This window comes from Bufo gargarizans, chromosome 1, assembly GCF_014858855.1.
Source record: "Bufo gargarizans isolate SCDJY-AF-19 chromosome 1, ASM1485885v1, whole genome shotgun sequence".
NCBI lineage: Eukaryota > Metazoa > Chordata > Amphibia > Anura > Bufonidae > Bufo > Bufo gargarizans.
Genome location: NC_058080.1, coordinates 652,739,197 through 652,765,162, shown reverse-complemented (window position 1 = coordinate 652,765,162; position 25,966 = coordinate 652,739,197). Strand labels below are relative to the sequence as shown.

At 46.7% G+C, this 25,966-nt stretch overlaps 2 protein-coding genes across 3 annotated transcripts in view; one reads left to right on the top strand and one right to left on the bottom strand.

Annotated features, from left to right (window-relative positions):
- TMEM167A (transmembrane protein 167A) overlaps nt 1-14,545 on the bottom strand; it is a 33,722-nt gene extending 19,177 nt beyond the window's left edge. Inside the window, exon 1 of the mRNA XM_044276017.1 lies at nt 14,462-14,545. Within this exon, the coding sequence (XP_044131952.1) occupies nt 14,462-14,464 (3 nt within the window). The 5' untranslated portion in view covers nt 14,465-14,545. The remainder of the gene's footprint in view (nt 1-14,461) is intronic.
- Nucleotides 14,546-14,645: 100 nt separating this feature from the next.
- Nucleotides 14,646-25,966, top strand: part of XRCC4 (X-ray repair cross complementing 4) — a 351,886-nt gene continuing 340,565 nt past the window's right edge. Inside the window, exon 1 of one of the 2 annotated variants that reach the window (XM_044276015.1) lies at nt 14,646-14,781. The gene's annotated coding sequence lies outside the window, so the exon portion shown is untranslated. The remainder of the gene's footprint in view (nt 14,782-25,966) is intronic. The other variant, XM_044276016.1, reaches the window with a different exon arrangement.

Genomic DNA, 25,966 nt, shown 5'->3' with positions numbered 1-25,966 from the left:
CTGCCGGCGATCCTGCTGATGGGCGAAAGAAATCCCACCAGCGAAGAGAACTCCACGTCTTGCTCCCAGAGGGACAGGAAACAACTGGAGCAGGTAAGGGGAGGGGAGTATTTAAAGATCTTCACGTTGTTTCCTGTCCCTGGGGAGGCGGGGTATCCTCCTGTCGTGCCGCTGTGGGGGTGTTTGGAAATATAGGATTACACTTACCGGTAATCATTTTTCCTTGAGCCTATGACAGCACCCATGGATAGCATCCGCCCCCTTCCTCAGGACAGGAAACAGGAAGCACAGCCTCTTCAAAAGGGAGGTACAACCCCCATCATGCCAGTCCTATTCCAAGAACTAAGGAGACAAAAACACTACACCACAAATCCACAACAGAACAAATGCTCATCTCTGTGTGCAAACACACGTATACATCTCTCTATATATTCTAAAATTCTTTTTTTTTTTTATTATATATTTTTATTTATTTATTATTATTATTATTATTATTTTTTTTTTTATTGTAAGGGAGGGAATTAGGCGGGTGCTGTCATAGGCTCAAGGAAAAATGATTACCGGTAAGTGTAATCCTATATTTCCCCCCTCGCCTATGACAGCACCCATGGATATCTAGGCGAGATCAACCTAGGGTGGGACAACTGCTTGGAGGACTTTACGCCCAAATCCCAAACCCTCCTGTGAAGGAAGCTGCAGCCTATAGTGCTTAAAGAAGGTATGAGCAGAACTCCAAGTAGCTGCTCTGCAAATCTGGTCAATAGAAGCGGAAGCTCTTTCTGCCCAGGATGTAGACACTGCTCTTGTTGAGTGTGCTCCAAACCCGGCAGGAGGAGGAACCCCTTTAGAGGAATATGCCAGATAGATGGCTTGTTTTATATACCTGGCTATGGACTGAGAGGAAGCAGGGGAGCCCTTCTTCTGTCCCTGAAAGGAAACTACCAGCTTAGAGGACAACCTCCATTCCTGAGTGGCCAAAAGGTATTGGATTAGACACCTTCTAACATCGAGGCAATGAAATTCCCTTTCCTTCTGATTCTTGGGTGAGGAACAGAAGGAAGGTAAAACTATATCCTGAGACCGATGAAAGGATGATGAAACCTTTGGAAGGAAGGCAGGGTCAGGAGATAGAATAACCCTATCTTCTAAGATATTGAGATACGGTTTTTCGATAGAGAGGGCCGAAATCTCACTCACTCTTCTAGCGGAAGTAATGGCTAGCAAGAAAACTAATTTAAAGGTCAAGATTTTAATAGAGACGTCCTCAATGGGCTCAAAGGGATCTCCGGTTAAGGCAGACAGGACTAGGTTCAAATCCCAGGGGGGAACTCTGGATTTCTGGACGGGAGCGAGTCTAGAAATTGCAACTACAAATCTCTTAATCCAGGGGTGGTCTGCTAACTTATACTCAAAGAGAGCACTTAAGGCAGAGATATGGACCTTTAAAGTACTGGGCCTCAGCTTTTTATTCCAGCCTTCCTGGAGGAAGCTCAGGACTAGAGGTAACTCCGGGGGATCCAAGACATTAACTGGCCTGTTTGCAAATCGAAGGAAGGCCCTCCAAACTCTCAAATAGATTTTTGAGGTAACAGGTTTTCTGCTGGATAAAAGGGTGTCTATCACCTCCCCGGAAAGACCCTTCATCTCTAGGATCTGCCTCTCAACAGCCAGGCTGTCAAGTGCAGGCTCTCCAACTGTGGATGAAGTAATGGTCCCTGAACTAGTAGTCCCGGGAAGACGGGAAGTACCCAGGGGTCTGCTACCGACATCCTCCTTAGCCAGGAAAACCAGACCCTCCTGGGCCAAAAGGGGGCTATAGTAATTACTAGGGCCTTCTCCTCCCGAATCTTCTTCAGGACTCTTGGGAGTAGCTTTATAGGAGGGAAGGCGTACAGGAGGCCTACTCTCCATGACTGCGCCAAAGCGTCCACTGCCGTGGGTCCGTTCTAGTGGGGATAGAGAGTAGAACCTTTTCACTTTTCTGTTTCCCCTTGTGGCAAAGAGATCCACCACCGGGAGACCCCAGAGAGCCACGATGTCGTTGAAGACCTGTTGATCTAGGGACCATTCCCCCTGCCGAACACAATGCCTGCTCAGAAAGTCTGCCTTCACATTCTCCTTTCCCTTTAAGTGTACCGCCCTGATCGATGGAAGGAAATCCTCTGCCTATCTCGAAAATCTCCCTGGTGAGAGACATTAGATCTGGCGATCTCGTCCCCCCCTGACGATTGATATAGGCTACTGCCGTCATGTTGTCGGAGTAGATTAAGACGTTTCTGCCTTTTAAAAGGTGGAGGCATTTCTTTAAGGCCATGAGGATCGCCAGGAGTTCCTTGAAGTTGTGAGATCTGGGAACTATCTCCTGATCCCACTGTCCCTGCAGAAGTAGAGATTCTGTGTGAGCTCCCCACCCCCAGGGACTTGCGTCTGTAGTCAGAGAGAGGGGATCCTGCCTTGACCAAGGGACTCCTCTCTGAAGGTTGGAAGGTTCTGTCCACCACTCTAAATCTTTTATTGTACGAGTTGAAAGGTAGAAGAGGGAATCCAAGGATAGGGGATCTTTGTCCCAAACTCCCAGGATCTGCAGCTGAAGTGACCTCGAGTGGAAGTGGGCCCATTCCACCCCCGGGATTGCGGCCGTCATTAGGCCCAGAACTGACATAGCCTCTCTTAGAGAGATGGAACGGCGAGCCACAATGTCCTGAACCCTGGAGACTAGTAGAGAAACCTTCTGTGTCGGGAGAAAACACATCTGCTTCTGGGAGTCCAGGAGCAGCCCCAGAAAGGTGCATATCTGGCTTGGTACGAGATTGGATTTCTGGAGATTTAACTCCCAACCCAACTTTACCAGCACCTCCCTGACCCAGGCAATTCCCTCGGATAATTGTCCCGGTGTCTGAGAGAGAAGGAGGAAATCGTCTAGATAGGGAATGACAATCAGATCCCTCTCCCTCAGATGAGCCATCATCTCTGCTACAATCTTCGTGAAAAGCCTGGGTGCCTGAGACAACCCAAACGGCAGGGCCCGAAACTGTACGTGTAGGAGTCTGTCCGGGAACTGAACTGCTACTCTCAGGTACTTCTGGTGACTGGGATGGATTGGGACGTGGTAATAAGCGTCCCTGAGGTCCAGGGTCGCCATGTAGCAGCCCAGGAATAAATTCGGAATTATGGAACTGATAGTCTCCATACGAAACCTCTCGTACACCAGATATTTGTTGAGCAGCTTGAGATTTATTATGGTTCGGAAGGTGCCATTCGGCTTCTTTACAAGAAAAAGAGTCGAATAATAGCCCCTCTCCCTCTCTTGAGCTGGAACCTCCTGCAGGACCCTCTTCTTTAGTAAATCTGCAACTTCCAGACGCAATGCTTCTAGCTTCTCTGGGCTGGAGCGATAGTCCGTCAAAACGAACCTTTCTGGAGGAGTTCTCAGGAAGTTCAGGCAATAGCCCTGTGAAATGATTGAGAGGATCCAGGGGCTGTTTGAGATCTTCCGCCATTGATCTGCGAAGAGGGAGAGACGACCTCCAACCGGGCATCTGGCGTCATTGCGGAGGCTTCTTAGAGGCCTCTCCACCTGAAAAAAGAAACCCTTTGCTCCTTTTGGGCGCATTACCAGACTGCCTGGGAGTTTCTCTTCTCTTAAAGTTAAATCTGGCCGACTGAGAACGAAAGGGCTTCTTAGGAGGCTGCTGATGAATAGAAGGGAAACCCTTTTTTCTGTCAGAGGCCTTTTCCAGCAGATCATCCAACGTGGGCCCGAAGAGAAATTCACCCTGACAGGGAATAGCACATAATTTCGCCTTCGACCCTGCATCCCCCTTCCAGTCTTTTAGCCAAATCGCCCGACGGGCGGAATTTGAAAGAGCTGCGGCTCTTGCTGACAGCTTCAGGGAGTCCACTGAGGCATCCGCTAAGAAGTCAATGGCACTGTACAGAGTTGGGAATGACGAGAGGAGTTGTTCCATGGGTGCTCCTTTCTTCATCTGCTCCTCCATCTCCTTCATCCAGACCTTTAAGGACCTGGCCACAGAAGTGGCGGCTATAGCGGGCCTAAAAGAACCAGCCGTCGCCTCCCAGTTCTTTTTTAAATAGACCTCTGCTCTTCTGTCCATAGCATCTTTTAGAGTTCCCGCGTCTTCAAACGGGAGGGCTGCTCTCTTAGAGATTTTTGCTACCGGAGCATCCAACTTTGGGGCTCTATCCCAATCAGCAGAGGCTTTGTCCTCAAAGGGATACTTCCTTTTTAGGGCAGAAGGCACGAAAAATTTTCTGTCCGGCCTGCTCCATTCATTCTTAATAACCGAAGTTATGTTCTCGTGCACATCAAAACATTTCAATCTTCTGGGACCTAGGCCCTCGAACATGGAATCCCTCATAGACTGGGGTTCTGCTTGATCATCAAGCCCCATAGTTGCCCTGACAATCCCGACTAGAGCATTAATGTTCTCTGGGAGGAACAAGGGTCTCCCCGCCAGCTGCTCGTCCTGTGAATGATCCGAGGATGGAAGTTCTCCCTCCTCCTCTAACCCGGATAACAGCTCCTGATCGCTCGAAGCGGGAATAGAGACCGCGGCGGAAGTACTAGGGCGATCTTCAAGCAGATTACTCAAGGATTCTTTAACTGTTTCTCTGACTTCATCCTTGATAATCTTCTTTAGGCTTGATAAGAGAGAGGGGGCCTCATCCTCCAATAATTTGCCTACGCAGGCCTGACATGCAGGTTTGCCCCAACCGGACGGTAGCTTCCTCTTGCAAATAGCACAGCCCCGCTCCTTGGACCTTGACCCCCTTCTCTCTTTAGAAGTCTAAACACATAAAGCAAAGACAACCATCAGGTACTGAGAGAAATGGAAAATGCAGGGCATTCGCCCCTCTTACCCCCACCGGTACCGAGGATTCGTTGGTGGTTTCAGTGGGTTCTGCGCGCTGTGTGGGCTCCATTTTCTGCCAGTGGCTGTCATCCATGGAGTTCACTGCAGGCCAAAACACCAGCCTGCAGTGAGAGCTGGCTGGTTTTTGAACTTGCCGGGCGCGCGCCAGCACCCTCCCCTTCCGGTCCAAGGCCCGCCTCCTCCCACTGCCAAAAGCCGGAGGCCAAGATCCGGCGCCGACTGATGACGTCAGCGCCGGCCTGACCTACCCGGAAGTATGCGCGCCGCGCTCGCGCGAACGCCAGCCGAACATACGGCACGGCCGCAGAGGTTCGCCAAGCCGGGGACACCGAAGCAGCCGCGACGGGGGAGTGACCAGACGAGAGGGAGTCCAAAGGGGCCAGACTTCAGCAGCGGCTTCCGAGGAAGACTTACGCCGCTCGGGTAGGCCCTCCTCCCACGGGTATCAACCAAGGGGCTCCCGCAGCTCTGCTCTTCAACCGCTGTGCATCCACCCTGTCCCTTAGGACAGGAAACAGAACTGGCATGATGGGGGTTGTACCTCCCTTTTGAAGAGGCTGTGCTTCCTGTTTCCTGTCCTGAGGAAGGGGGCGGATGCTATCCATGGGTGCTGTCATAGGCGAGGGGGGAAAATAGTATTTCCATCAGACTTAAAGGGGTTATCCAACCCCTATAATGACCCCCCTAATCGAGGGCGACACTAGGAAGGCCACACAGCCTGCTTACATGTTTCAAGCCTCATGGTCAATATAAACAGGGTGAAGCCAGATATTCCTAACATTTGTTACATTTTATGGGGCGCCACATCAAGTCCAGTTTCAGACTGGTGTATTCACTCAAGGAAACTCGCTCCACGTGGGAAAAATATTCCCTAGACTGAACACTGATCCTCTGATGAACTTGGACCATCTTAATGATTAAAGTGGTTTTCCGAGACTTTAATACTGATGACCGATCCAACCCATCAGTATCTGGTGGGGGTCTGACAGCTGTTTGGGAAGGCAGTTGTGCGCGCAGTAATGCCGCAGCTTTTTCCAGCTTTTCCTTGGCCGTGTGATGACGCGTTCATCGTTCACATGTCCTAGGACAGTGATGGCTAACCTTGGCACTCCAGCTGTGGTGAAACTACGACTCCTAGCATGCTCCATTTATTTTTATAGAGTTCTGAGAGCAACCAAGCAAGGAGGGCATCTTGGGAGTTGTAGTTTTACCACAGCTGGAGTGCCAAGGTTAGCCATCACTGGCCTAGGAGCAGCTCAGCACCACTGAAGTGAATGGGGCTGAGCTTCATACCAAGCACAGCCGCTATATAATGTATGACACTGTGCTTGGTGAACTGAGAGAAGGTTGTTGGCGCTCACTGGACTGCCGATGCGTTCTCAAACAGCTGATCAGTCAGGGTTCCGGGTGTCGTACCTCCACCGCTCAGATACTTATGATCTATCCAGAGATAGGGAATCAGTATTAAAGTCTTGGAAAACCTTTTAATGATACTGTAATTCTTGTCTCACTGTGGATTTACTGAACTGTAGTCGTGACATTATGTGACCACAGTTCAGCGGACCCACTGTCATAAATCATTATGATGCTGTGAGTTCACACCGGAAATACTATTGGAGTGCGTTTCCCAAACTGAATACACTTTTCGGAGACTGGCCTAAGACAGCCATAACTTTTTTCCCCACTGTTCTGACACAATGCAGTCAAATGAGTAGATTTCTTCTGATTCCATGAGAAATCACTCACACACACACACAGCGAACGTGAAGAGTGTAGCCGGCCCTAAGACAACCAAATGAAAGCTTTTATGGCTTTATTAGAAGGGACTGTCCTTTTAAAATTTGTGCTCATGATCTATTTTGCAAACGTAGAACAAAAGTAACCAAGATGCCTTCATAAATGTGTTTCTACAATAATGTGAAATTCCCATGAGACACCGCACAACAGATGCACACCGTGAATCTTGTCATCACGGCCTCTAAAGTTGGTGATAGATACCATAAGAGATTGTGTTCACAGTATCTCACTTTTATGGGCATAAGGAGACAATCCGAGCTTACAGCACCACCTGAAAATAAAGTGTGGAGGAAACGGATACATCGGGAACGTGGCGACAGTGACCGCTCTTCAGGTTTCCAGGGCTGGGATACACAATTCTACAATGTCTGTCATTTCTGATGTAAATAAAGGAAATCCCTGGACCAAGGTGTCCACGTGCCTAGATATTAGCTTCTGGTGCCTGCTGGAAGTCCTTATTGTTTGGCTACTCAGAGAACTATACTGACTGCTGTAGTCCCCTGCAACTAAGGTCTATTGTAATCTGTCCCATCTGTAACAAGGTCGCCCAATATGATACTGATCTCCTCATAAGCGGTAGAGAGAACCCTAAGGCCAAACACACGAGCGAGTTGAATTCGAGGAACTCGCAGCGTGTGTCAGTGTGATGTCCAGTTCTGACCTCGGCTCCTCTGACAGGATCAAACAGCATTAGGCCTCATGCACACGGCCGTTGTTTGAGTCCGCATCCGAGCCGCCGTTTTGGCGGCTCAGATGCGGACCCATTTACTTCAATGGGGCCGCAAAAGATGCGGACAGCACTACGTGAGCTGTCCACATCCGTTGCTCCGTTCCGCGGCCCCGCTATAAAAACCATAACATGTCCTATTCTTGTCCGCGCTTTGGGGACAAGAATAGGCATTACTTCGCAAAAAATACGGATGACGTCTGTGTGACATCTGTGTTGCATACATTTTTTTTGCAGATCCACTCTAACAATGCCTATCCTTGTTCACAAAAAGGACAAGACTAGGACATGTTCTATAGTTTTTGAGGGGCTATGGAACGGACACATGGATGCGGACAGCACACGGTGTGCTGTCTGCATTTTTTTTGCGGACCCATTGAAATGAAAGGGTCCTCATCCAATCCCACAAAAAAAACAGAACGGACCTTGAGAGTCCTGGAATCTATTGTATTACACTGACAGCATTATGTCAGTGTACGAGCTCATGCACCCAAACGTATTTATTATCTGCATCCAATCCGCATTTTCATGCAGGTTGGATCCGGCCAAATACCGTAAGAGTGACTGAACTGAAGACATCTTGATGCATCCTGAACGGATTGCTCTCCATTCAGAATGCATTAGGATAAAAAATGATCAGTTTTTTTTCCGGTATTGAGCCCCTGTGACGGAACTCAATGCCGGAAAAGAATAACGCTAGTGTGAAAGTACCCTTAGGCTACATGCACACGACCGTTGTGTGTTTTGCATTCCGCAAAACACGGATGACATCCGTGTGGGTTCCGCAATTTGCGGAACGGCATGGACAGCCATTAATATAACTGTCTATTCTTGTCCACAAAACGGACAGGTTATGATTTATTTGCCGACCATTGAATGGAGCAACGGATGCGGACAGCACACAGAGTGCTGTCCGCATCTTTTGCGGCCAGCACACAGAGTGCTGTCCGCATCTTTTGCGGCCCCATTGAAGTGAAAGCCTTAAAAACTGCGGCTCGGATGCGGACCAAAAAAACGGTTGTGTGCATGAGGCCTAAGTCTGGTGTTTTTGAATTCCTTTTTCAGCAAATGACATACCAGTAATTGCAAAAAGTAAGCCCTATAGCACCCTTAGGGTACATGCACACGTTCAGGATTCATGTGCGGATTCGCACTGAAATCCGCAGGTGTTTGCAGGCAAATCCGTGCATCAATCCACTTCAATTGGTGCGGATTTGCTGCGGATTTTACTAAGTGAATGGAGAAAATCCGGTCAGGAAAACAAAAAATAATTGACATGCTGCGTATTTTAAAATCCGCACCACAGGTCAAAATCCACGGGGAAAAAAAATCTGCATCGTATGCATCGAGAATTTCAAATTCGCATGGAATACAACGTATATGACATACGGTGCGGATTTTCCACACAGAAAATCCGCACGCAATCCTGATCGTGTGCATTTAGCCTTAGGGTTATTTCAAATGGCGGATTGGGTCTGTGGATTTCCTGGAGACCACGGCCGGTGATCACAGGTTTACACAAGTGAATGAGACTAAAGCAGTGCGTGGGATCCACTGCATGTAACTGCAGAGGGCTTCCCATTACTTAGAGACCAATTCACTAAATGAAACTTCTGTTCCAATACAAAAATACAGGTGACATAACCTGTCACAACCAGTAAACCAGTATGGAGGAATATCTTCTCACTTTTTCTTCTCTGAACGTCTTTATAATTTAGTCACTGGTTACTTTTTTTGGGTATAAAGTGCGTGTTTCAGGTGCTTCAATACCACAGTAGCATTAAAGGGTTTCTGTCATGAGAAATACCATTATGTAGCTGACTGACATTAGCGGTGTGTTAATGTCAGCAGTACATAACAGTATGCTTTATAACTCCCTGCCTTCCGCCGAAGGAAGGAAGCCGGCAGCAGGAGCGCGTCCTTCACTCACTGCGCCTGCACCGAATACTAAACGGGACTGCGCAGGATTTACGGGACGATGAAGAGAACTCTGAAGTCAATCAACTGGACCTGGGCGTGCCAAAGGGTGCGTAGACCGAGCCTCTAGGTGCTGAAGCAACGCCCTAATAGCACCTAGAGGCTCATTAGCATATTTTAAACGTCTTTATTTTAAGAGAACGGCGGCAGGCAGGGAGTTATAAAGCATACTGTTATGTACTGCTGACATTAGCACATCGCTAATGTCAGTCAGCTACATAACGTTATTTCTCATGACACAAAACCTTTAAGTTTACTACATTCATGTTCAAACCCCTTGACATTCAGTTTCCAACCTGCTCCTAGCTTGACGTTTCCTGCGTCCGCATTTCCCTCCCAGTAATACCAACTGGACCTGTGTGTCCAGGATGCTGCTGTCTTCCCCATGTAACCTGCCTTGTGTGTGCTTTCCTCCCTATGTACAGCCTCCACACTCTAATCCGCTGGGTACATCTTCTTGATGCAAAAGTGTCCTTGTGTTCGTATATACAGTACAGTACAGACCAAAAGTTTGGACACACCTTCTCATTCAAAGAGTTTTCTTTATTTTCATGACTATGAAAATTGTAGATTCACACTGAAGGCATCAAAACTATGAATTAACACATGTGGAATTATATACATAACAAAAAAGTGTGAAACAACTGAAAATATGTCATATTCTAGGTTCTTCAAAGTAGCCACCTTTTGCTTTGATTACTGCTTTGCACACTCTTGGCATTCTCTTGATGAGCTTCAAGAGGTAGTCACCTGAAATGGTTTTCACTTCACAGGTGTGCCCTGTCAGGTTTAATAAGTGGGATTTCTTGCCTTATAAATGGGGTTGGGACCATCAGTTGCGTTGTGGAGAAGTCATGTGGATACACAGCTGATAGTCCTACTGAATAGACTGTTAGAATTTGTATTATGGCAAGAAAAAAGCAGCTAAGTAAAGAAAAACGAGTGGCCATCATTACTTTAAGAAGACTTGTTTGGGCTAAAGAACACAAGGAATGGACATTAGAACAGTGGAAATCTGTGCTTTGGTCTGATGAGTCCAAATTTGAGATCTTTGGTTTCAACCGTGTCTTTGTGCGACGCAGAAAAGGTGAACGGATGGACTCTACATGATTAGTTCCCACCGTGAAGCATGGAGGAGGAGGTGTGATGGTGTGGGGGTGCTTTGCTGGTGACACTGTTGGGGATTTATTCAAAATTGACCATGAAGGAGAGTGATGGGATGCTGCGCCAGATGACCTGGCCTCCACAGTCACCGGCCCTGAACCCAATCGAGATGGTTTGGGGTGAGCTGGACCGCAGAGTGAAGGCAAAAGGGCCAACAAGTGCTAAGCATCTCTGGGAACTCCTTCAAGACTTTTGCAATACCATTTCAGGTGACTACCTCTTGAAGCTCATCAAGAGAATGCCAAGAGTGTGCAAAGCAGTAATCAAAGCAAAAGGTGGCTATTTTGAAGAACCTAGAATATGACATATTTTCAGTTGTTTCACACTTTTTTGTTATGTATATAATTCCACATGTGTTAATTCATAGTTTTGATGCCTTCAGTGTGAATCTACAATTTTCATAGTCATGAAAATAAAGAAAACTCTTTGAATGAGAAGGTGTGTCCAAACTTTTCGTCTGTACTGTATATGTTTTTACTTTGGGAATCAATGGCAAACGTATGTACAGTGTGATACGTCCAGTGAATATACCCAAAAAGAGATGATCAACAATGTCGCTGATGATAAAAAATGACGTTTCGAGGTTATTTAACGCGCTGTATCTAACCAGCTATATTTAAAAATGAACAAAAGAAAATCCATCAGTCGTCGGCAGCCTTAACTCAACGACAACGCACCATTTCTGACCCAGGGTTAGCAGCTCTTTTCTGACATCTGGCAAATATTTCAATCTCTGCCCCCTCATCCTTCCTCTGCTTCCTGCTTTTGTGAGATCTCAAAAAAGTAATAAAAGGTAAATATGCATGCAAGCAATAAAACTAAGTCGCTGCCCTGCCAAGTCATTGCCAATTTGTTATAAGCACTTTGCCCTCATGCAAGCAAAGCTATAAATGACATCCCCAACTATGACATTATGCAAAGACGCTGCCTCTACAGACATGACATCACTGTGCAGGGTTTTGAAAGCAAAAAAAAAATCTGATGCTGAAAACCTGTATAAAGGAAGAGGAACATCACTTGTCCTACTAATTTAAGTACTAATTGGTCTTCCCCTTCACTAAACCCTCTCCAGTCTATCCTGAACTCAGCAGCCAGGATCATCTGTCCAACCACTACACCGAAGCCTCCACCCTGTGCCAGTCATTGCACCGGTTGCCCATACAGTATAGGACTTCTTACTCTCACCCCCCAAAGCTCTCCGCTTTGCTACATCCCCCAACATCTCCTCCCTCGTCTCCATCTACCACTGATTTACAATACTTTCACTCCTGCGGTAAAACTACCCGGTAGGCTTTTTTGGCACAGGGACATCCTACTGGAGTCCTCTGTATCAGGCATAGGGCCGTGCACTGCTGGAGCCCATTGACTATAATGGGATCCGGCCACTTTCTGGCATGAGTGCCAAGTTTCGTCTGGCCAAAAATTGGCACCAGGCTTTGTCCTGCAGAAACCTTGGACTTAAGGGTTCATGCACACAAACTTTTTTTTTTCATTTACGTTCCGTTTTTTGTGTTCCGTATACGGAACCATTCATTTCAGTGGATCCGCAAAAAAAAGGAAGGTATTCCGTATGCCTTCCGTTTCCGTATTTCCGTTTAAAAATAGAACATGTCCTATTATTGTCCGCATAACGGACAAGGATAGTATTGTTCTATTAGGGGCCAGATGTTCCGTTCCGCAAAAAAACGGAATGCACGCGGATGTCCGGACCGCTAAATACTGAAAAAGCCATACAGTCATGTGCATGAGCCCTAAGGCAGAAAGCAGACAGATCTCATTACAGTCAATGGAGTAGGCAGTAAGTGGCGGGAACAGCCTGCCGGATAGCTTTACCACAGGTGTGCATCTTTCATAACCTAACCTCCTAGTCCCAACTCCAAGACTTCTCTCGAGCTGCATCAGTTCTTTAGAATGCACTACCACACCCAATCAGGTTAATTCCCAACAACTAGTTTTATGAGCTCCTCAAAAAAACATCTTTTAGGTTGGTTTATTACATTCCCTGTTCTAATCCAGAGGAAATGACATCACAGGGGTACATACATTACAGAAGGTACATACTTTCCTAATAAAAAATAAAATAAATAACATGCAAGGCATAAAAAAAGCCATGTAGTAGAACACACTATGTAAGCAAAATACCCTCAAATATGCCGAACAAATGCTACAAATAGCACTGATCAAGTCAGAAGGTTTTTTTTTTTACTTAAAGAAGGCACAAAACTATGGGTGGCAGCACCCTAAGACTCTACTGCACCCACTAAGAGGAACAGGCAAAGACCAAAGAAGACGTCTAAGGCCGGGTCTCCATGAGATGTAGTAGGGATGACCGATCTTGTGTTTTCAAGTTCGGCGTACAAGGGTCGGGTTCGGGTTATTTAAGAATTCAGTTATGGATTCCGCTACCACTGACCATAACTTATGGTCCGTAGTAGCAGAACCCATAATGGAATTCTTGGATATCCTGAACCCGACCCTTGTATGCTGAACTTGAAAACACATGTTCGCTCATCATTAGTGTTGAAATCATAAAAAATGGTGTGCATTGGGTGATAAATTTGGTACAAATGTAGTCAAGGCAGACACCAAAAATTCATAGTTACATAGTTAATATTGTTGAAAAAAGACAAACGTCCATCAAGTTCAACCAAGGGATAGGTGGGGACGCGAATCCCAGAAGGAAGTGAGACTCAGATTTCTACATATTTTCATAAGCATTTATGTTTTTTACTTGTAAGAATTCGTCTAAACCCTTTTTGAAACTGTCCACTGCTCCTACTGTGACCATGTCCTGAGGAAGTCTATTCCACAGATTCACAGTTCTTACAGTAAAGAAGCTTTGACACTTCTGGAGACTGAACTTTTTCTTCTTCAGTCGGAGGCAGTGCCCCCTTGTCTTTTGAGCACATTTTACATGGAACAGCTTTTCGCCGTATTTTTTTGTATGGCCCATTTATATACTTGTACAGGTTAATCATGTCCCCCCTTAGACGTCTCTTCTCAAGACTAAATAAATTCAATTATTTTAATCTCTCTCCATAACTAAGACCCTCCAGGCCCCTTATCAGATTAGTCACTCTCCTCTGTACTTTTCCAGCTGCAGTGCATCCTTTCTATGGACTGGTGCCCAGAACTGGACTGCGTATTTCAGATGAGGCCGCACCACTGATTTGTAAAGTAGTAGTATTACATCCCTGCCCCGCGAGTCCATGCCTCGGTTAATGCATGACAATATCCTGGTGGCCTTAGAAGCAGCTGATTGACACTGTATGCCGTTATATAATCTACAAGGACAAATCCTTCTCTATAAGTGACTCTCCCAGTGCTACATCCCCTACCTAGGATATATGAAGCAGCTGAGATTATTACTACCAAGATGCAGAACTTTACATTATTCCCCTCAGGAAGTTAGAAAAATACACAATGGAAATTTGTAGTAAAGCAGTTATCTGGTATAAACGAAACTCCAGGGGCAGTTAGGACTGGTAAATACCCTCTCTCTACACCATGGCTCCCGATGGGCCCCGTTGGACCAGAAGTGACAGGGACTTGTCCTCACAGGACCACTACAACTAACGAATTGCTTTGGCAGTCCCATGTAGTAACGTGCCGCTCTGGCAGACGTGTCAGTAAGGGGCTTCAGCGGTCTTGTGACCCTTTCTGGTCCTGCAGGGGCCAGTGAGAAAGACAGTGCTGGATTATAGGGCAAATTCAAGTCTTGTCTGGCCCTGGAGTTTCATTTATACTGGACAGCCCCTTTAACTAAGTGTATGTGCACACACTCCACTACAGCACAGCACAGTGCAGGGGGTACAGTAACTGATAATAGGCAGCAGATACGTCTATGCACAGGGCACACAGTATGAGGCACCAAAGGGAATGAGAGCTGTACACAACTTACCATGGTGATCCCCTCTCAGCCACATCACACTTCCAGGAGAGTCGCTCCAGTGACATCATCTCCGCCTTCGCTTCTCCAACTAGGTCTTTTTTTTGTCTCTCGTCACTTGGCACGGCGGCCATTTTCTCGTAGTCTCACAGTCATTGACTGACAGGCGATCGGGTTTAGGATGACAGTACGCAGCAGCGGACATCTAGGCTCGCAAAGTTCTGCTCTTCGTTACTAGGTGCTGTGACGCGATTTCATAGTGAATTTTGATTGGCTGGAAGCGACAGTGGCGGCTTGTATGTCGGAAGCGGAGAGTTTCTTTGGTCAGTGAGGTAGGAGATGGGATAACGTGTATGGAGGTGGTCGTGTGAAGTACTGACGCTAATGTCAATGCAAGTCTACGGAAAGCATGGTGCAGGGCTTCTAATAATGCCTATGTTGTGGAACTGCAATCCTGCGCATGCCCAGCCAGACAATGCCTAGTGTGGTTTGTAACCTAGAGCTCCTGCGTCCTTTAGGTCTGAGAAATGGGGACAAATACACCTCATAGAAAACAGACAAGAATAGGACCGGGGCCACTGAATGGAAGCGCGGTGTGTTGTCTGCATCTTTTGCGGCCCTTTTTAAATTTATGGGCCCATATCCGATCCGCAAAAAATACGGATGGATGTGGACCAAAACCACGGTCGTGTGCATTAGGCCGAATGCACACGGACGTGAGCGGTCCGTGGTATCCCGGCCTGGAATCCTGCTGAGATCAGGAGCGCACCGCGTCATTGGTTGCTATGACGTTGTACGCTTTGTGCTGCCGCTGCAGTACAGTAATACATGTATAGATCATACGAGTGTATTACTGTACTGTAGCTGCGGCTCAAAGCGCACAGCATCATAGCAACCAATGACGCCGTGCGCTCCTGCTCTCAGCAGGATGCCAGGCCGGGATACCACGGACCGCTCTCGTCCGTGTTCCATGGTCGTGTGCATTCGGCCAGAAAGGCAGGAGGCTCCTGTGAATTCAGACGCAGTTCTCAGGATCAGGATCTCCGCTAGCTCTGGCGCGCCCCACCTCCTCTCAGCCGTCTTCTAGTCTGTTACCAGGGACGGATCTTACCTGACAACAGGCAGTGGGCTGCAACTTAGGTGGAAGTGAGACCCTTAGGGTACTTTCACACTTACGGCAGAGGATTCCGGCAGGCAGTTCCTTTGTCGCTGGAACTGCCTGCCGGATCCGTCAAAACGTATGCAAACTTATGGCCTGCGTCAGACGGATCAGGATCCTGATCCGTCTGACAAATGCATTGAAATGCCAGATCGGTCTCTCCGGTGTTATCCGGAAAAACGGATCTGGCATTAATTTGTTTTCCATTTTTTGCGGTCTGAGCATGCGGATCCGGCATTAATGCATTTCAATGGGAAAAAATGCCGAATCCGGCATTCTGGCAAGTGTTCCGGAATTTTGGACGGAAATAAAACCGCAGCATGCTGCGGTATTATCTCCGTCCTGAAAAGGCAAAAAGACTGAACTGAAGACATCCTGATGCAGCCTAAACGGATTGCTCTCCATTCAGAATGCATTAGGATAAAACTGATGAGTTCTGAACTCTATGCCGGAAAAGAATAACACAAGAGTGAACGAAGTGGCCATGACACTACATCCTTTTGGTGGATGCAAGCATTTTTTAAATGAAGTGATTTAGGAATTTGCCAGTTACATCATTCTCCATTAAATGAAATGAAATTGTGTGGAAGTACAGCGACTCTTTACAGGGGTTGTTTCACTTCAACAAGTGGCATTTAGGCCTCTTAGCCTTACACACGAACGTGTGTGCCCCGTGGCCGTGCTGCGGCCGCAATTTGCACAAACACCGTTCGTGGGGCAGCTGCAGCGGATCGCAAAAAGATAGGACATGTTCTATCTTTTTTGCGCAACGGAAGTACGGGACAAAACCCCACAGAAGTACTCCGTAGTGCTTCCGTAGGGCCCAGTTCCGTGCTTCCGTCCCGCACCATTCCGCATCTCCGGATTTGCAGACCCATTGAAGTGAATGGGTCCGCATCCGTGATGCGGAATGCACACGGAATGGTGCCCGTGTATTGTGGATCCGCAAATGCGGTCCGCAATACGGCCACGGGGCGCACACATTCTTGTGAAAGAGGCCTTATCATGTAGAGAAAGTTAAAGGGTTTGTGTCATGAGAAATAACGTTATGTATCTGGCTGACATTAGCGATGTGCTGGTGTCAGCAGTACATAACAGTATGCTTTATAACTCGCTGCCTGCCGCCGTTCTCTTAAAATAAAAACGTTTAAAATATGCTAATGAGCCTCTAGGTGCTATTAGGGCGTTGCTTCAGCACCTAGAGGCTCGGTCTACTCACCCTTTGACACGCCCAGGTCCAGTTGATTGACTTCAGAGTTCTCCTCAGTGTCCCATAAATCCCGCGCCTGCGCCGTCCCTTTTAGTATTCGGCGCAGGCGCAGTGAGGAAGCCAGCAGCAGGCGCGCGTCCTTAACTCACTGCGCCAGCACCAAATACTAAACGGGCGGCGCAGGCACGGGATTTACGGGATCTTGGATCTAAAAGGCCTTGTTCTCACGTAATGGATGTGTAAATGACACATCTAACACATGAATCCATGGTACTTTTTTATTACTGGTGACAAGGTCTCCTCAAAATTCATTAATTTTTTTTTACAAATGATGTGAATAAGGAACTGTACCATTAAAACAAATGGGTCCACATCCGTTCTGCAAAAAATGTGGATCGGTTGCGGACCAAAAGTATGATCATGTGTATGAGTCCTTATACCAAAAGTTTGCAGCAGAGTCACAGGAGGATTAGCACAGACGCCTGTACAAGCGTCATAGAGGCACTGTTGTGGAAGCACTGTGTATAGCTCTCTTATGGAAGCACTGTATAGCTCAGTTATGGCGGCACTGTTGTGGAAGCACTGTATAGCTCAGTTATGGCAGCACTCTTGTGAAAGCACTGTATAGCTCAGTTATAGTGACACTGTTATGGAGGCACTGTATTGCTCAGTTATGGCGGCACTATTGTGGAAGCACTGTATAGCTCAGTTATAGTGACACTGTTATGGAAGCACTGTATAGCTCAGTTATAGTGACACTGTTATGGAAGCACTGTATTGCTCAGTTATGGCGGCACTGTTGTGGAAGCACTGTATTGCTCAGTTATGGCGGCACTGTTGTGGAAGCACTGTATAGCTCAGTTATAGTGACACTGTTATGGAAGCACTGTATAGCTCAGTTATAGTGACACTGTTATGGAAGCACTGTATAGCTCAGTTATAGTGACACTGTTATGGAAGCACTGTATTGCTCAGTTATGGCGGCACTGTTGTGGAAGCACTGTATTGCTCAGTTATGGCGGCACTGTTGTGGAAGCACTGTATAGCTCAGTTATAGTGACACTGTTATGGAAGCACTGTATTGCTCAGTTATGGCGGCACTGTTGTGGAAGCACTGTATAGCGCAGTTATGGAGGCACTGTTGTGGAAGCACTGTATTGCTCAGTTATGGCGGCACTGTTGTGGAAGCACTGTATTGCTCAGTTATGGAGGCACTGTTGTGGAAGCACTGTATAGCGCAGTTATGGAGGCACTGTTGTGGAAGCACTGTATTGCTCAGTTATGGCGGCACTGTTGTGGAAGCACTGTATAGCTCAGTTATAGTGACACTGTTATGGAAGCACTGTATAGCTCAGTTATAGTGACACTGTTATGGAAGCACTGTATAGCTCAGTTATAGTGACACTGTTATGGAAGCACTGTATAGCTCAGTTATAGTGACACTGTTATGGAAGCACTGTATTGCTCAGTTATGGCGGCACTGTTGTGGAAGCACTGTATTGCTCAGTTATGGCGGCACTGTTGTGGAAGCACTGTATAGCTCAGTTATAGTGACACTGTTATGGAAGCACTGTATTGCTCAGTTATGGCGGCACTGTTGTGGAAGCACTGTATAGCGCAGTTATGGCTGCACTGTTGTGGAAGCACTGTATAGCTCAGTTATGGCGGCACTGTTGTGTAAGCACTGTATAGCTCAGTTATGAGGCACTGTTGTGGAAGCACTGTATAGCGCAGTTATGGAGGCACTGTTGTGGAAGCACTGTATAGCGCAGTTATGGAGGCACTGTTGTGGAAGCACTGTATAGCGCAGTTATGGAGGCACTGTTGTGGAAGCACTGTATAGCGCAGTTATGGAGGCACTGTTGTGGAAGCACTGTATAGCGCAGTTATGGAGGCACTGTTGTGGAAGCACTGTATAGCGCAGTTATGGAGGCACTGTTGTGGAAGCACTGTATAGCGCAGTTATGGAGGCACTGTTGTGGAAGCACTGTATAGCGCAGTTATGGAGGCACTGTTGTGGAAGCACTGTATAGCGCAGTTATGGAGGCACTGTTGTGGAAGCACTGTATAGCGCAGTTATGGAGGCACTGTTGTGGAAGCACTGTATAGCGCAGTTATGGAGGCACTGTTGTGGAAGCACTGTATAGCGCAGTTATGGAGGCACTGTTGTGGAAGCACTGTATAGTGCAGTTGTGGAAGCACTGTTGTGGAAGCACTGTATAGTGCAGTTATGGAGGCACTGTTGTGGAAGCACTGTATAGCGCAGTTATGGAGGCACTGTTGTGGAAGCACTGTATTGCGCAGTTATGGAGGCACTGTTGTGGAAGCACTGTATAGTGCAGTTGTGGAAGCACTGTTGTGGAAGCACTGTATAGCGCAGTTATGGAGGCACTGTTGTGGAAGCACTGTATAGCGCAGTTATGGAGGCACTGTTGTGGAAGCACTGTATAGTGCAGTTATGGAGGCACTGTTGTGGAAGCACTGTATAGTGCAGTTGTGGAAGCACTGTATAGCGCAGTTATGGAGGCACTGTTGTGGAAGCACTGTATAGTGCAGTTGTGGAAGCACTGTTGTGGAAGCACTGTATAGTGCAGTTGTGGAAGCACTGTTGTGGAAGCACTGTATAGCGCAGTTATGGAGGCACTGTTGTGGAAGCACTGTATAGCGCAGTTATGGAGGCACTGTTGTGGAAGCACTGTATTGCGCAGTTATGGAGGCACTGTTGTGGAAGCACTGTATAGTGCAGTTGTGGAAGCACTGTTGTGGAAGCACTGTATAGCGCAGTTATGGAGGCACTGTTGTGGAAGCACTGTATAGCGCAGTTATGGCGGCACTGTTGTGGAAGCACTGTATAGCGCAGTTATGGAGGCACTGTTGTGGAAGCACTGTATAGCGCAGTTATGGAGGCACTGTTGTGGAAGCACTGTATAGCGCAGTTATGGAGGCACTGTTGTGGAAGCACTGTATAGCTCAGTTATGGAGGCACTGTTGTGGAAGCACTGTACAGCGCAGTTATGGAGGCACTGTTGTGGAAGCACTGTATAGCGCAGTTATGGAGGCACTGTTGTGGAAGCACTGTATAGCGCAGTTATGGAGGCACTGTTGTGGAAGCACTGTATAGTGCAGTTGTGGAAGCACTGTTGTGGAAGCACTGTATAGTGCAGTTATGGAGGCACTGTTGTGGAAGCACTGTATAGCGCAGTTATGGAGGCACTGTTGTGGAAGCACTGTATTGCGCAGTTATGGAGGCACTGTTGTGGAAGCACTGTATAGTGCAGTTGTGGAAGCACTGTTGTGGAAGCACTGTATAGCGCAGTTATGGAGGCACTGTTGTGGAAGCACTGTATAGCGCAGTTATGGAGGCACTGTTGTGGAAGCACTGTATTGCGCAGTTATGGAGGCACTGTTGTGGAAGCACTGTATAGTGCAGTTGTGGAAGCACTGTTGTGTAAGCACTGTATAGCGCAGTTATGGAGGCACTGTTGTGGAAGCACTGTATAGCGCAGTTATGGAGGCACTGTTGTGGAAGCACTGTATAGTGCAGTTATGGAGGCACTGTTGTGGAAGCACTGTATAGTGCAGTTGTGGAAGCACTGTATAGCGCAGTTATGGAGGCACTGTTGTGGAAGCACTGTATAGTGCAGTTGTGGAAGCACTGTTGTGGAAGCACTGTATAGTGCAGTTGTGGAAGCACTGTTGTGGAAGCACTGTATAGCGCAGTTATGGAGGCACTGTTGTGGAAGCACTGTATAGCGCAGTTATGGAGGCACTGTTGTGGAAGCACTGTATTGCTCAGTTATAGAGGCACTGTTGTGGAAGCACTAGCTCAGTTATGGGGGCACTGTTGTGGAAGCACTGTATAGCTCAGTTATGGAGGCACTGTTGTGGAAGCACTGTATTGCTCAGTTATGGGGGCACTGTTGTGGAAGCACTGTATAGCGCAGTTATGGAGGCACTGTTGTGGAAGCACTATATTGCTCAGTTATAGAGGCACTGTTGTAGAAGCACTAGCTCAGTTATGGCGGCAGTGGTCTTATGTTCAGTATAGGATGCTATTTATGCATGGAATACAGTTATAGAGTAGACCAGCCATGGCTACCCTGAAAAGTGGTGCCCATTACACCCTAGTCCAGCTCCTGTCTATACGCCACCAAATGCGCGCGCCTCATTAGAACTGTGATTGCATTTCATGGCAACACAGGACAAATGGACTTCTCAGGGCTCCCTGATGTAATAGTACATTAGTGGGGCGCGAGAAGTGTACGCAGCAGGATCATATACTGCCAGCACCTGCCACAATGACCAGGATCGGTGATAACGCTAATCCTGGTGATTTAACTAGTGTTGTGCAGAAATAGCTGGCACAGAGAGACTTGTATAAAGGGCCTCAGCATCAATAGAGGCCAGGCGGACCTGCTCATCTATGTGGATGTTCTCAATTTTAAGCAACAGGTCTGTTGTATCTCTAATGTAAGATGGTAATGATGCCACAAAGGGACCTAAGATGTTATCGACGTAGGTACTGATACTGTGAGTGATGGATCCCACACCGGAAACAATGGGACGTCCCTTGGGGGGGGTAATTTTGGGGAGTGCGTAAAAGGTGGGAATCTGTGGGTGTGGCGGCACCAGGAACTTCATCTCGTCCCTAGAAATCAATCTCTTTTCAGGGGCACTTACGACAACTTGAGCTATTTAAGGCCCCATCGCCAACATGTCAGTGCGCCTTATTACATCAGGATGCCATCACCATGCTATCTACATCACAGATGCCTTTTAGATTATTTTATTTTGGTCCCCCAATGAACCAGCTCGCATGACACTGGGGAAACGCGTTGGGACAAGTATTCATCACACCATAGCAGGGTCACAGTAGATGACAGCGAGGGCTTAGCCACCGAGAGGTGCGGTCGCCCCTTTCGAGGGGGGGGGGGGTGCTGTGCCTGTAGACAGGGGTAGTAGTCTCCTGACCTCACTTCTGGTTTACTGAAGCATCCAATCCCTCGGTCTCCAAAACTGTAAGTTGTTGCATCAGTAAGGCTCTGCTTGTGGCATAATACGCTATGTATTATTGTATACATTATGGGGTATTATTTTATTAATTAGAAGAAAACTCATTAGTCTGTCTGGGATAGCTATGCTGAGAGAAGGCCGCAGTATAAATATCTCAGAAAACTCCTTTAGGGGGCATTCATCACTGTATTTATTTTGTGGTCCGGATGGAGTCTGTGTGATGTCCGCGTGTTTGCAGCTCCAATGTAACAACAATGCCTGTTCTTGTCCGCAAATCGACAAGAATAGGACATACAAATGCGGACAGAACACCATGTGCTGTCCGCATTTTTTACGGACCTATTGAAATGAATCGGTCCTCCACATCTGAACTGCAAAAATGCGGACCAAAAATACAGTCGTGTGAATGGGGCCTTAAAGGGTTATTTTTCCAGTCCGTTGACATTGATGACCTGTTTTCAGGAATAGTCATCAATATCGGATCTGTGGGGGTGGGCACGCCCGCTACACGGTGGACACAGACTCCATCCACTCTTTTGTTTGTAGTGCCAGCGCTGAAAGCACCTGGTGTCAGAACCCACCAATCAGCTCCTCAGTGACTGCAGGGGGTCATACTAACCCTTTCAGTCATATAGTAGGTGTGCTGGGCACAGGGCTCTGTTTGGTAGCAACTAAATGTAAGGAGTTCACCTGTTGATCGCCGCCGCTCGAGCTCCTGGAAACCCCTGCCGTCAGCCGTCCTTGGCCTGGGACATGTGGCATTACATCATGTGTGTGCTGGATTATTGGACTGTCATATTAGGTAGTTGGACCATCAATGTGCTTGTTGGAGATATTGTAATAGAACTTTAATCTCAGGCTTGATTTCTGAAAAATCCTGGTGCCTCAACAGCTGTGAAATAAATCCCAAAGTGCTGCATGGATTCCACAGAGCAGGGAATATAGACGTATTGTGGAAAGATGCCACCTTGAGCCACCCCTGTAAACTGCAGTAATGTATAAATATTGGACAGTGACATTATGCTACGATTAATGTGAAAAAATGAAAATCAGACATCACATAGTACATGACAATCTCTGGCTACTTTCACACTACCGTTTTTACTGAATCCGGCAGAGTTCAGCAAAATGCTTCCGTGATTGATAATACAACCGCCTGCATCCGTTATGAACGGATCCGGTTGTATTATCTTTAACATTGCCAAGATTCTCTGCATCCCAGGACGGAAAGCAAAATACAACATGTTGCGGTTTGCTCTCCGGTATGAGAACGCAACTAAACAGAACGGAATGCGTTTTGGAGAACTCCGTTCTTTTCAGTTACGTTTTGTCCCCATTGACAATGAATGTGGACAAAACGGAAGGTTTTGTTTCCAGTATTAAGACCCTATGACGGATCTCAATACCGGAAAACTGAAACCCTAGTGTGAAAGTAGCCTCTTTCTAAGGGTACTTTCACATTAGCGTTTTTCTTTTCCGGCATAGAGTTCCGTCACAGGGGCTCTATACCGGAAAAGAACTGATCAGGCATATTCCCATGCATTCTGAATGGAGAGTAATCCGTTCAGGATGTCTTCAGTTCAGTCTTTTTGACTGATCAGGCAAAAGAGAAAACCGCAGCATGCTACGGTTTTATCTCCCGCAAAAAAAACCTGAAGACATGCCTGAATGCCGGATCCGGCATTTCTTTCCATAGGAATGTATGAGTGCTGGATCTGGCATTCAAAATACCGGAATTCCGGATCCGTCCTTCAGGTCTGCGCATGCGCAGACCTTTAAAAATGAGAAAAAAATAAATACCTGATCCGTTTTGCCTGATGACACTGGAAAAACGGATCCAGTATTGCAATGCATTTTTCTGATTGATCAGGCATTTTTCAGACTTATCAGGATCCTGATCAGTCAGAAAAAATGACATGCGTTTGTATACAGTTTGCCTGATCAGGCAGCAGTTCAGGCAAAGGAACTGCCTGCCGGAATCAAACAACGCAAGTGTGAAAGTACCCTAACAAAGCTAGCACCAGCCGTGAACTGTAAGGACCACTATGCAGGAAGTATTGGTAAATGCCAGTGGAGTACCAACAAGATACATGATCCTGGGGTATTAGGGTAGACAGTGGGGGGCAGTCTTTCCATCTTTGCAGCCGCTCGCTCGATCCAGTGCTCCTCTCTAGTCCTCCTGCACACACACAGACAGTGTGTGTGCAAATATACACTAGCCGAGCTGAGCCTGCTGCTGCTTCAGTAAAAAAAAAAAGCACCCACTGTGGTGTGTCAGGGCTAGGGATTGACCGATATTGAGTTTTTAGGGCCGATGCCGATAATTTATACCGATAATTCTGGGAATTTTTATTCTACACAAATCTGGTGGAAAATTTATGTTTATTGTTAATGTGTATTTTTATTTTTTTTGTAAATCTTTCTTTTTCATTAATACTTAATATTTTGGTGTTTTTTTTTTTGTTTTTTTTTTACTAACTCTTAGCCCCCTTAGGGACTAGAACCCTTGTCCTATTCACCCTGATAGATCTCCATCAGGGTGAATAGGAACTCACACTGTCCCTGCTGCTCTGTGCTTTGTGCACACAGCAGCATGGAGCTTACCATGGCAGCCAGGGCTTCAATACTGCGCCACCAATGTTTTTAATGTGGGGGTGGGGGGCGCACTGCACCACCAATGATTAATACTGGGGGGCTTGGAGGGCGCACTGCGCCACCAATGATTAGTACTCGGGGGCTTGGGGGGGGGGGGGGGCGCACTGCGCCACCAATGAACATGAATCTCTCATTTATTCATATACAGGAGGCGGGAGCTGGCTGCAGAATCACATAGCCGGCTCCCGACCTCTATGAGCGGTAGCTGCGATCCACGGCACCTAAGGGGTTAACTACCGCAGCTCGCAGCTACCGCTCATAGAGGTCGGGAGCCGGCTATGTGATTCTGCAGCCAGCTCCTGCCTCCTGTTCAATTAGAATGAATGAGAGGTTATCTTCATTGGTGGCGCAGTGGCCACAGCCTCTCCCCTTCTCTTGTCCTCCTTCCTCTCATTGGTGGCAGCAGCAGCACAGGGGGGATGGAGACACTGCTTCCTTCTCCCCTGTGCTGCAGAGGGATGTTCCCCATAAGCTATCGGAATATCGGCAAAATAAATGCCGATACCAATAACATTCAAAATCCTCAATATCGGCCGATAATATCGGTAAAACCGATAATCGGTCGATCCCTAGTCAGGGCATTATTACTGTGAAGGGGGCACAGAGGGCATTACTACTACAAGGGAGCACAGAGGGCATTATTACTGTGAAGGGGGCACAGAGGGCATTATTACTGTTAAGGGGGCACAATGGGCATTATCAGGGTGGATTTGATTTAAATCACTAGTCAGTAAGGCTTGATTTAAATCATAGTTTTCTACATAAAGACTAATTCTTGCTGGTATAACTTATAATATGCAAGTAGATGAAGATTTTTAGAATAACAACTTCTCATATTATTTTGATTAGGTTGATTCTGTATTCATAGGTTTGTAGAAGTTAGGATTAAGGTCTTTTTCTCAACTCTGTTCATGTTATAACATTTTTGCTGTGAAGAAGAGGCATGTGATCTCTGCTGAGTCAAATTCAGTTTTGAGAACTGCAAAAGTAACCCAAGCATCTGTGATAATATCTTGTAACTGCCCAATAATCTTACAGAAACTGCCCAATAATCTTACAGAAACTGCCCAATAATCTTACAAAAACCTCTGGAAGAGCATGACCTTGTGAATGGATTAATGGAATTTATTTACCCAAAAAATTACACATATAGAAACATAGAATGTGTCGGCAGATAAGAACCATTTGGCCCATCTAGTCTGCCCAATATACTGAATACTATGAATAGCCCCTGGCCCTATCTTATATGAAGGATGGCCTTATGCCTATCCCATGCATGCTTAAACTCCTCCACTGTATTTGCAGCTACCACTTCTGCAGGAAGGCTATTCCATGCATCCACTACTCTCTCAGTAAAGTAATACTTCCTGATATTACTTTTAAACCTTTGCCCCTCTAATTTAAAACTATGTCCTCTTGTATCAGTTTTTCTTCTTTTAAATATTCTCTCCTCTTTTACCTTGTTGATTCCCTTTAGGTA